This window comes from Cynoglossus semilaevis, chromosome 14, assembly GCF_000523025.1.
Source record: "Cynoglossus semilaevis isolate Cse_v1.0 chromosome 14, Cse_v1.0, whole genome shotgun sequence".
NCBI classification, from domain to species: Eukaryota; Metazoa; Chordata; class Actinopteri; order Pleuronectiformes; family Cynoglossidae; genus Cynoglossus; species Cynoglossus semilaevis.
The window spans coordinates 10,574,614-10,586,999 of record NC_024320.1 but is presented as its reverse complement, the minus strand read 5'-3'; the positions used below and the strand labels follow the sequence as shown (position 1 = coordinate 10,586,999).

The 12,386-nt window shown below is 41.6% G+C and overlaps 1 protein-coding gene across 2 annotated transcripts; it reads left to right on the top strand.

The window, feature by feature from the left end:
- Positions 1-2,056: 2,056 nt before the first annotated feature.
- igfbp5a (insulin-like growth factor binding protein 5a) lies at positions 2,057-11,683 on the top strand. Of its 2 annotated transcripts, none has more exons than XM_025062594.1 (4): positions 2,057-3,242; positions 9,386-9,591; positions 9,946-10,065; positions 10,169-11,683. In XM_025062594.1, exons 1-4 carry the CDS (start codon positions 2,906-2,908, stop codon positions 10,304-10,306), a joined length of 801 nt encoding a protein of 266 aa, XP_024918362.1. In that variant the 5' UTR covers positions 2,057-2,905; the 3' UTR covers positions 10,307-11,683. The 2 variants fall into 2 exon arrangements, with proteins under 2 accessions (XP_024918362.1, XP_024918361.1); XM_025062593.1 differs by having other exon boundaries at positions 2,070-3,242; positions 9,383-9,591.
- Positions 11,684-12,386: the final 703 nt, after the last annotated feature.

Here is a 12,386-nt window from a genome sequence, read left to right as displayed (position 1 = left end):
CTGCCTTTGGACAAGATTAGAAGATGAAGATGACCAGGGTCAACATCATCCAACTAGGTTTATCTTGCACTCTGCTATGCTTTTGTTTACATAAAACAAAAACATGCTGATCTTTGACTGTCCTCACTTTTATATTTCTTTGTGCCAAAACATCCTTGTGAATAATGAGCATCAGTATACACACACACACACACACAGGCACAAACATGTATACACACACTGTGAGAGTTGACCATTTGTCTCACTGGACATTGAACTCTTGGTCAGAAGACAGGGTCACTGTTAGTGCAGTTTGCCCTGGTCTGGTCCATCGCTGTGTCTTCAGAGAATACATTTGTTATGCTTAAGACAACATCGCACAAATATTTAAAGCTAAAGAGCTCTGGCAAACGAGAGCAATCCAAAGATATCAGCGGGGAATTGTAAAGCTTTCTTGTTTCACATGCATGAACTTTGGACGGTTCCTTGTATTTCTGTCTACACTGAGCATATTTGGTGCCATTACACAGTCAAATTTCCCCTATTAGGGTTTGGGTACTGGATCCATCTGGCAGCTGCCTGGAGTAACAATGAAAAACATGTCTGTGGTCCACATGGATATATGTGGGCTCTCTAATTGCATCTGAACAAGTGTTTGGATTTTGCTGAAGATCAAGATTTGGGGTTTTGTACTTTGTCCAGAATAATTAGCAGAGATCAATAATAATATTTCCAAAACTTGAACACACATTGGCCTGAGTGAAAATATTATGGTTGATGCCAAGGCTTTTCATTGCTGTTGTATGACTCACTGGAGATGTAGTAAATCTGCAGAACTATAGTGCCTGATATGACAGTGAACCCATAAAGTAGAGTTAAACACACAGCTCTCACCAGCATGTGGGTGGATCATTTTATGTTACCACTCGGACAAACCTTTGTATGTGCAATGTAAGTGGGTCCAGGAAGATTTTTTGTATAGTCATTACAATCTACGTTTTTTTAGGTCCATTGTCCGTAGATTGTGTAGTTGCTACCCGACCTGTTGCTTCTCAAGGCTGCATAGAAATCATCCTGTTTTGATCATTTAAGACACTAGTGAATCGTGGTAATACGGCGGTGAGACCTGCAAAAAGGAGAATAAAAGCACGATCTGCAAGGTCGTAGCAAAACGTGTAAGAAGATAATTAGACCTTGGCAAGACAGGTCAAGACAGAAGCACTACAGACATGCTAAGAAAGTAACAAGATCTGCGGTTGGGGAGCCAATCCTGCTGGAACAATAGCAAGACCTGATGATGGAAGCAAGATATGCCAGGACCTGCTAGGATGGAAGGGGAAACTAAGAAGATGGTATATTGAGGCCTGTGAGATGATGAGAGAACTGCAAGGTGGTGGTATCATCTGCCAAGATGTTACTGAGACATGCCAAGACAGTAACAAGGCCTGCCAAGATGTTATTAAGATCTGCCAGGAAGGTAGTAGGACCTACAAGACAGCAGTTCTGTGTCACGACGCAAAACCTGTCAAGACAGTGGCGAGACATGAGTGTTGCAGGAACACTGAAGCAAGACCTACGAGACAGCAGGTAGACAGGTCAAGACAGACGATACCAAGATGGAAGTTGTACTGATAGTAGAAGGACCAGAAATATGTTAGTGAGGTGGGACGACACATCAGAAATCAAAACAGAAGCAAGATCTGCAAAAGACCTGAGACCTGCAGGTAGTCAGGAGGCATGGTGATTTAAAGACACAGGAAACCCGTGGATGCAGGATCGAGCTGGCAGGCAGGAGAAAAAGTGGAAGACCCCAGAGAATGTCTGTGCATGCAGTAAATGAGAACATGAATACCAGTGGTTTGCAGAATTAACCCCATGTTATAAATCAAATGAAACTTGGCCTCATTTTCCTATGCCGTTTTAATCATATGTAGTTGGAAGCCAGGGGAAAAATGCAGGGTTTTTTTTTTTTCATCACACACATCATCAGGTTTAGCAGCTGCTCTAACCACTCAGTTCCTCGTGTGTAACCAGTTTGTAGAGAAGACGTTGTTTAACTGGATTATAATTCCTTGTTTTTGAAGCAATTTTACCAGTGAGGACTGTAAACTCTCAAACCAGGAAACATGGGTTTGGAAGTTGTTCCTCCAAATGCCCTTGTCCTGAAGTTCCCAGAGTCTCCTCTGGTCCTTCTGCAGCACGGCGTGGAGCCAGAAGATTGGACTAAATCGAGTTAGGGCAAATGGCCACTGTGCAGAGGCAGAAATAAAGGGGTCTTATTCAGTCGCCAGGAGCATCCTGTCTTCTATCAGGCAGATCTGGAGACATGCCAGCACCCGCCCTGCTGGTGAAAAGGCAGCATCTCAGCACACGGAGTTGACAAGTGCGCCTCCCCCTCCAAACGCTGTTTGACATACCCGTCGTTATAAGCTGCAGCCTCTGGCTGTTTCTTTTTTTTAAAAAAGGCAAGCTCAAAACCACACATCTCACATTCTGCACAGCGACCGTGCAGGCGGTACGACAGGAACCTGCAGCGCCAGCGGAATCTCTGCCTATCTCTGAATCGCTCTGGAGACGAGCGGTTTGCGCGTAAACGGCACTGGGCATTACCGCCGAGGAAATACTCCAATTCTTGGATTGTATCTTCATACACTCAAAGGACAGCACCGAGGGAGAGCAGCAGCTGCAGCGCTGACTCTATCCTCAGATGCGCTAACATTTATTGGGACTTGAGCGCATGAACGCACCTGTGGACGCACCAGCCACAAACGCGCCCTAATGATTGCACCCGAATCTTTGGAAGAGAAATCAATCAGATTCAGTTGATACACGCTTCGGGGGGGTTTTATTTTTGTATTTTGTTATTTTAGGTCAAAGGCGGCACGTTTCTAATTTATTATTCCAGTTGGGATTTTTTTTTCCAGACATGCTGCTTAGCGTTTCCATCCTGGTGCTTCCCCTGCTGAGCATCATCACCGGCGGCGGCTCCTCGTATGTACCGTGTGAGCCGTGCGACCAGAAGGCTCTGTCCATGTGTCCGCCGGTGCCCGTCGGCTGCCAACTGGTGAAGGAGCCGGGCTGCGGCTGTTGCCTTACGTGCGCGCTCGAAGAGGGCCAGGCTTGCGGCGTGTACACCGGGCCGTGCACGCGAGGGCTCCGCTGTCTGCCCAAGAACGGCGAGGAGAAGCCGCTGCATGCACTCCTGCACGGCCGAGGAGTGTGCAGGAACGAGAAGTTGTACAAACTGATGCACCCAACCAGAGGTAGGGACTGTTTCGTTGGTAATTCATTATCATTATATTAATGCTGTTGTTAGCATTTCTGTCTGCTGGCGGCTGTACTTCTGCTGTATGAACATTTCAGGAACAATATATAAGCATCATTCGTTCCAAACAGTGGGTGGAGGCTCCGCGATTGGTCACCTGATAATTTTAAGTCTTCAATTTTTGGCATTGTATTATTTTTTATTTATTTATAACAAATGTGTTGTTTCTGTGATACCAGAGTCTGTCTCTCTATTTGTACTGTAGTATTTGTACTGTAATGTGATCGCTTCACCAAAGTCACTCAGGAAGCAAAGATGCTTCACACTACATTTTCTGAAGGTATAAGTAAATGTTCCAAACGAGATGTTAGACGTCAGTTGATTTTTAAATGAATTTTTAAAAAGTACTATAGTTTGAATCTGTTTTCATAAGCATAGCAAAACCTAAAAACTAAACACATCCCAAGGAAAACAAAACTCATGTACAGATCCATTATCTTAGACCAACAGTTAGCCAAGTAATTGCTAAATGTTAGCCAAAACAAAAATGCTAATTTATCTCAAGGAGAAAAAAACAACGGTACACAAGTTAAATCAGAACAGCTACATAAAAACACTTGTGATTGTTGTTTTTCTGAAAGTGAATTGACAAGTTCCAACAATAGCCTAAACACTTGGCAAAGATAGTTAACGATCGGGCTACAAATAAATTGCAAAATGAAAGTTGCAAGACCAGTCCAAAAACAGTGGTAAAAAAAAAACATGATTGCTAAACATCAGCAAATGTCAGGAATTTATATTAAAATTTATATATAATGTAACTGGTGATACCAAAGAAGAAGATGGCCAAAAATAGAAAGTGAACCATTATTGTAAAGAAACGGCAAACAGTTGGGCAATGATGTCACTGCTCTTCTGTCCGTCACTGGAGGGATATTAATGAAGCTTTCAAATGCACAGCTCTAATGCCTGTGTAAAGGCCATTAGTGTTTCACACCCAGTCATCAACTCCACACAGTCAGGTGTGCTCAGAATACAGGCTCAGTGGAGCTGAAGAAGACACATTTCCAAAGCCTTTCTCTCCCCCCTTTGGAGACAGATAAGGGTCAACTCCAGCGCCGTTTGTTGAAAGGTCGTCGACACCTGTCATTACTGAGACACACGACTCAAGAGTGCCTTGAACCTGTGACCTTTTTCAGCAAACAATTGGTGGCGATCAACCTGTCATCTAACCTAAAAGAGCCCTTTTTTAGGCCCAGGGAGCTGTAAATAGGTAGGTTTCGTGTGAACTGCCCATCCCGCCCCTCCTCTCTCCCCCCCTTCACCCATCTGACACTAAACAAGGGAGATGATTACAGGTGGTGATCAGCCAGGCTCCTTTTTGGCTCCTGTGAATGTGAGTTCAGGGACAGTCCCTTTACAAACACTGAGGAGAGCTTTGTAGAGAATCCTGGCTCATGGCCCCTGAGCCCCCCTTCCTCCAAGGTGTGAAATCATACTTCTCAGTCTCTCCCTTCATCTACTGTTTCTTTTAGAATCTTTTGTTGCTTCTACTTGCCCACCACCTGCACTCTTTTTCCCACACCTATTCCCACCTTTTTGTCCCTATTCTCACTGCTCCATCTCCTCTTTCCTTGGCTGCACCACACAGCCCCTCCTCATCTTTTCCACCCCATTCTTCTCCTCCGTTGAACGTTTCACCCTTTCCATTTCACAGATTGGAGTTTTGGTTTGGAAGTGGTGCTGCTCTAGTAACAAACAGCAGTGGAAAAGGAAGTGAAAGGCTTTCCGAATGAGCATAATTAGAGATAACACCCATCATTCTGACATTAAGTGTCCATGTTTCTTTCTTTTTTATTTTCTTTATTCTTTTTTTTTCCTTTTGACAAGTAGACCTTGCAGAAATGACTTGTTTAACCTTGAGAGCAGCTCAGCACGTCCCTGGAAGAAAAAAAACCTCCAATCATCTATTGTACCCCCCTTCCTTTTTCCCTCCCTTTCCCACAGTATCCACTGCTCTCTCCACTCTTTGTTGGTCCCACCCTGGTCTCTTCATCGCTCTGCTCACTCCTCCTCCCCCTCTTCCTCCCTTTCTTTCTCTCTGTCTCAGTGCTGCAGACAGGCTCAAGCTATGCAGTGATTCAGCAGAATACAGGCTGATCTCTCTCCTCCTCCTGTGGTTGGTCGTCTCACTAAATGCTGCATTTCAAACTGATTAATGCAAAAAAAAAATTGGCAAGAGCATTTAAAAAGTTTCAAAAAAGAGAAAAGACTTTGACATCTGTATAAGCTGAAAGCAATTATTTCAGCAATTATTTAAAATTAAAAGTTGTTCATGTCTACCTACCAGTATGGCTAAAATAATTTAAATATCTCCAGCTGAAAATCAAAAAATATAGCTCAGAACAAAAAAGCCAGACTAAAAATGTGTAAATATTAGCCTCAAGTTTTTCTATAAAAGCTGAATCGGGGAAAAGTCAAGAGGTTAAAGTAGCACAATAACATTTTAAATTAAACATTAAATAAAATGCTAACCAGTAAACCAACCATTCTAAAGGCCAACCCAACAGCTGCAAAGCTTTAATTTTTAGTTATTTTTAGTTAACAAAAAAGTTGTACTTACTTAACCCAGAACCATGTCATATTAGCCCTGATATATAGTAGTACATAGCAAAGAATACAAATGGCTAAAGCTAACCAGTAATACGAAAACAAATGTTTGTCCAGAAAGCGAACACAACTCAGAGATACTTAAAAGTATGAAAAATGTTTGTCAAGAAAGCAAACACAACTCAGAGATACTTAAAAGTATAACATATGTAGAAACTGAAAAGTTGGCTAGAAAGCTAACTTATAAACAAAAATAAATGTTTTGTTTTTTTAAAGTTAAACAGTAATAAATTAAGCATCACAAAGACACTTCAAGATAACCAGGGTGAGTGACCCACATAAAACTCACCCAGGTGCAAAGGTCAATCCCATGTACAGACTTCGAACATGGGCGCTGCATATGATAACTAGTAATACATTGAAGTAAGAAGCAAGGACTCAGTGGTTTCCACTCAGATTTTAACAGTTGTTGCGACTATTTGACTATTACCATAAGCAGTGTGTGAGAAACTGAGCGTGAGTGAGGAAGAATGACAAAGAAATTGAATAGTGTGGTTCATCAGTGCTGGTCAGATTAGAACAGGATTAGCAAGGAAAGGCCTGATTGGAAAAAAAAAAGAAAGACAAAATCTGTGTCAGCAGGAGCATGGAGGGGGATCTCTTCTGGTTTTTCCCAGAACTTGTCATTATGGGCAGAGATGACATCATCTAGATATTCGTCACCATCACTACGGGGGCTGAAGGAAGAGGTTTACCAGCTTTGTTTGTCACAAGGCCCTGTGGCTTTGCTTCATCAACCAGTTTTGTCTAGTAGCTTAGGGATTGTGGCAGTGTAGAAGAGTGAAGAAGAGACTTTTAAATTCTTTGAAAATAACAACAAAAGGAGATGAAAAAAATTATCTCAGATTGTTCTTTTTACAGCCATTTCTAGGTCAACATATCTATCTTCTTGAAAAATCTCAAACTGTTTTGACTGCCATTTGGCCAAACCTTTCAAAAATTCTTATTTGCTTACTAGCTGCGTTTCTATTCATTACCTTGACTCAATTAATTTAAAATGTACCTAAGATTCTTTTTAGGCTAACTTTAAGCTACATAGAGGGCAACTATGCACTATGTTTGGCTAGCATTTTTGGCTGTTTCTGGCTTGTACATGTAAGCTAACTATTGGTTAGCTTAGCTATTTGAATGACGTTATTTACTTATCTTCGTAGCTATCTTTGTTTGAACATTTTGGGGGGGGGGGTTTCTCAGGTTTATGCTTACCTGTAGCCGTTTTGGCTTCCCTTTTTTCTCCCTTTTTCCAAATATTTGTCTTTCCCCCCATAATTCGGCTTACTATAACCAATGTTTGGGATAGTGTTTCTTTACTAGCAGTTTCCTGTTTTGTTAGATCTATGCAAAGCAAAATGTCTCTAAAAGGTCATAGCTTGAATTATAACAAACCTTGAGTTAACCAAAATAACTTCCTTTGCACTAAATACGTCTGTTTAATTGCAGTACGTTAGCATATAGTCTATTTTAAATCTTCTGATGGGGACATTTGTGTTGTTTTTTTTTTACATTTTTGCTGTATATCTGCCCTCCCTAGACAGAGTTTGGGGCACCCTTGGTTTAGGGGCCTGTGGTTTTATGAGATGAGGGCACAGTACACCGTCTTTATGTAAGTCAAACTACCCGGTCCTTATATTTTACTTAAGTGTCGTATTTTTACCCAGGTGTACTGTACATGAGGACTCTTTTTGGCAGGGTTTGGGACCCAAAAAGGGCTGTGGCTGTTTCTGGTGGCTCCCCACATGACAAGTGTAATAGTATGTTTTCATGGGGCCTGGGTGCCAGCGTGAGGCTAAGTAGCTTATTTAGGTCACTGGCTATAAAAAGTTTTGAATCCCCTGGTTTAGAACGGGAAACCCAGAATCCCGCAAATGTAGACTCTGCAGTCCAGTGTGCCAACACATTAAATCTGAAATTGGCCAGTAGCCACCATCTGTGCTAAATATGCATTGAATGGGGTGAAATCATCATGACACTTGCCAGTCATCCCTGTCCTCTGCTCTCATTAGTTTATCTCCGCTTTTTAATCCTACGACTAACAGCTGCACCTGGACGTGGGGGCCGTCATCATGGTTCCGATTCAGACCCCATTTTGCTGTCAAGCAGCAACATAAGAATGCTTTAATGGTTTGTGTTTGTGGGACTAATATTACACCTGTCAGCGTGACGTAGCTTGTGATTAGTTATTTTAATCCCACACTGTCTGTAATTTTTAAAGCTGTGCTGTAAATCACTGACACTGCTGATAACAGTAATCCTGTGGGAATTAAGCAGCACTTCACTGCAGCTGCACTCTCTTGGTATGCTCTACAAAGGGACAGAGTAGTGACAGAAAACAAGAACAATAATCTACGGGATCATAATGGAACACAACAAAACACGGTGTAAGTAATGTGTGGAGCCTCAGTCCGTCAGAATTTGACGTGTTTTTCATACAGTCCTGTATATTCCTATAAATAAAATCCATTCAAAATTGAAAAAAAAAGTTTAAAAAAATTCAAAACCGTGGCTTTTTTTAAACGTTTTTTAAATATTGTTATTGGTTTGCAGATGTTAGAATGCACGTTACCTGGACTCTGGAAATGTTAAATAGTTCTTCTCTGTAACACACTGCTTATGTGTGACTAGGTGAGCATCAGTCTGTGCTTCTAAACAAGTGATGCCATCATTGTCCTAGGAAAAAAAGCTGGATTGCAGCATTTTATCAAAAGTTACTGTAGCAGACCTTGAACACTTGACCTTTTTGAACACGCAGTTCTTTGAACACTGAAGGTTTTTCTAATGGCACTCACTTCAAAAGTCAAGTCTAGACGTATCTATATTGGTACAATCATGGAAACAACTATGTTTGCTTGTTTTGTTTTCTTTTAGAATTCTCTAGGATATCGTTCTTTTACATCAACACATTTAAAGCTCAAACGTACAAAAACACCAAGACACTGGACAAAAGCTAAGACATCAAGAAATCCTCAGTACCTCAGTTTTGTTAGAAACAGACTGCCTGTGGCTTATTGGTTTAAGGATTGGGCTTGTTATCAAAGGATTGATGGTTGGCATACTGGCCCAACAGAGGTGTGTTGTATTAAGCAAGAATTAAAAACTCCCCACCTCAGTAAAGTAAAGTGCCCCCTACTGCTCCTGCTTTTTATGGATGGGTTAAATGCCAAGGACATTGTTCATTATGTGCGTGTGTGTGTGTGTGTGTGTGTGTATTTGTCCGAGGACAAATAAAGTTTTTTCTGCTCCTTCTAAAGTTTGCATTGTACACAATAGAAGAGATTTCTGCATGTTCATGCACTAGTGTGGGTGTGATACACATTCCTGTCAACTGTATAAGAAGTCTACACATAAAGCTCATCGTTTGGCCTGCGGTTGGACGGTAATGGTGCAAATTATGTATTTAACAAAGATGATTTAGTGACGGTTGTCCTTAAAAAAAATAAAACGTCAATGTATGTGAATCTCTTTTTTTAAAAGGAGGTCCAGATGGTGCCCTGCTTCCTGTACCTGAATCTGTGGTGCCCCAGACTAAAGTGCCCATATTTGGAAGGGACCCCATCAGCAGTCGGAAGGCTCAGGCCATGAAGCAGGCTAAGGATCGCAAAAAGCAGGTGGCCAGACTGGGTTCATCCCCTAACTTGGAGTTCCCCCCTCTCAGTGTGGACAAACTGGACCCTGAGTTTGTAAGTGATGACAGGAATGACAGCAGATTTTCTTTCGCTTCAGCTGCAGTTTTCCAGAAACAAAAACCTGACACTGCCTTGGGCTCTATTTGTCTTGCACTCTGGTAAGAAACTAGTTCTGACAAATCAGCTGCCTCGATGCCCCGTAGGGCCTCCTTTCACACGGGACAACATGGTGTGAAAACATTGAAATGCCAAATTATGAACATTATTTCTACATGAGGCATTCTCCGTCTGTATTAGCTGCGAGTTCAGGGCGTTTTCATGCATCAAATGCATAAACCAGGTGACAATTAATAAGTCCTGCATTAATTAAGACTGTTATCATTATGATCTTTCTGTCTTCTCTTGTAGGGACCGTGCAGAAGAAGACTTGATAATCTTATTCAGAGCATGAAAGACAGCTCTCGGGTATTGGCTCTGTCCTTGTACATTCCAAATTGTGACAAGAAGGGTTTCTTCAAGCGCAAACAGGTAGTGAAATTATTGTACATTTTCACACAGTGTAAAATGTTTTTAAAAAATTCCAGTAAAAAATCCAACCAATCAGCCCACCTTAACAATGTTTTGATTGTAGTGTAAACCTTCCCGTGGTCGTAAAAGGGGAATCTGCTGGTGCGTCGATCGGTTCGGGGTCAAAATCCCAGGCATTAACTACACAGGCGGAGACCTGCAGTGCAAAGATCTGGACAGCAGCAGCAACATCAACGAATGAGACTGACAGCTGCGGTGGTTGAGTCACTGAGCCCCCCAGGCCCCATCTGCTCCAAACCTGCCAATCAAAGCTCCGGTACACTTTATGACTGCCAGTCAGGAGAAGACAGCACAATGCTATGGTCAGGTGTGATGGACTGTATTATTATTTTTATTCTTCTTTTCATGGGGAGTCAAAGTGAAAAGCTTACTTAGATAAAGGTCTCCTCACTGTCTGTGTACCATTGTTCGAGGTTAGCTAACGCCTCCTCTCTTCATATCCATATAGAAATAGAGAAGTCTATATATTTGTATGATGTATGATATTAATTACGTGTTGTGAATACGAGACAAAACATTTTCATAATGTGGCATTATTATTTTTTTTTTTTTGCTGTTGTTTTTCTGATTGGAGCAAAACTGGGACAAGTTGGAGACACAGTCGGTGAGTAGGTGCTTTTTTGAATGGCCAATTTGAGAAGAGAAGCTGGTTGTATGACATTTGAAGCTCAACTATCTTAGTATATTAACTACGCAGCACTGTTAATACTTACATGCACAGTTAAGTTACACTAACAGCCAGACTGGGCAGTGCTTGCCTCAGTATAAAAGAATGGGAGGGGGACGATTTTGCTACAAAAGAAGCAGTTAGATTCCTTTCAGCCAGTTAATGCCAGGCTATTTTCAGTTGACCCGTTAGCTGTTAGCAATTTAATTACTCTGTCTATTTAGTGCATGCTATGACGTTGACTCTGTCCTTTATGGTTATGGTGTTATGGTGTTATTTAAGAGTAAACACTGATACCGTGCTAGCATGCTCAATTGAAAGGGTGGTCTTTGTTGTCAAAGGTCTAGGAGGTGATTGTGGGTCATTAGCAGTGCTCCTAAAAAGTCCCAAAGGGTCAAGTTCAACACGTGCAACTTTAGCAGTGCTATTATTTGCTTAAAATAACATTTGTTAGGTGTAAATTGCACTGCGTCCATTTTTCTTTTTACCACCGTGAGCCAAATCAGGTACCACAGAGCCAACTGAAGCATAAGGGAATAGTTTAAATCCTAAGAAAATTCCGGCTCATTCAAGGTAGACTTTTTTGAGTTTAGCATTAGCACGGTGGAATTGAAATCCTGCAGCTAGCACATCCACAAACCATTGTTTTGTAATATTGGGCTGATTCTCCCAGGGATGTTGTGTGTGTTTTTGTAAGTAACATGTGGATTTAAGGAGAATAAGTGAGAAAATAAGAAGAAACAAAATGCATAAAAAAAGTGCAGCGTGGTTGTACTACTCTCACATGATCCACCTGTCAATGCTGAGCAGCGGACAATCACTTTGACCCACTTTTTGTCTATTTTCTCTCTCTTCCTGACCAAAAGCTTTTGATAAATAAGTCAGGATTATCAAAAATATGTCACCTCTGCAAATGATGCAGCAACTTTTGTTGCCTCCTGTAGTTTCACTCTGGTAATGGCATAGCATTGGTCAGATGTATTGTCCATGTGGGACAAAACCACATAGATGTCTTGTTTTAGTGTGCTGTCCACCCACATGTGTCACTCACATCACATAAATGAATTGCTTTACTTAAAAACACAAAAAAAGGGTTAAAAAATAATTCTAAATTATAGATTTGATTCTTTTTCCAGTGCCCGTAGCTCATTGTTGTGCCATGGACAGAGTTGCCTAAAGGTCTACATATTCTGGAGTGAAGCAGGTCATATTGCCGGGCACTTTACCCCTGACCCACTGGTTTTATGCCCAATTTTAATGAAAACAGACTGCATTCGTCCGTTGTAAATGTAAAGTGTTTGAGTATGTATGTGTACTGTACGTGCCATGGCCTCAAAGTTCTCAAACTCCTGTAAAGCTCTATCAGCTGTTCTCAAGCTACCGGCCGCCAACATGGCATTTCCCTTCATACAAATTGTATGCAAAGGCTACGTCCTGTTTATTTCTTTCCATGCAAGGGGATCATTACTGCCACTAGGCAAGCAAATGTTTTTTGCTCTCAGGGTTCATCAGGTCCCTTCAAACCTGTGAAGAGCAAGGCTGCCGAGTTCATATGTAAATTCAAGTGCCTTTTGCCCTCACCACTTTGAATCTC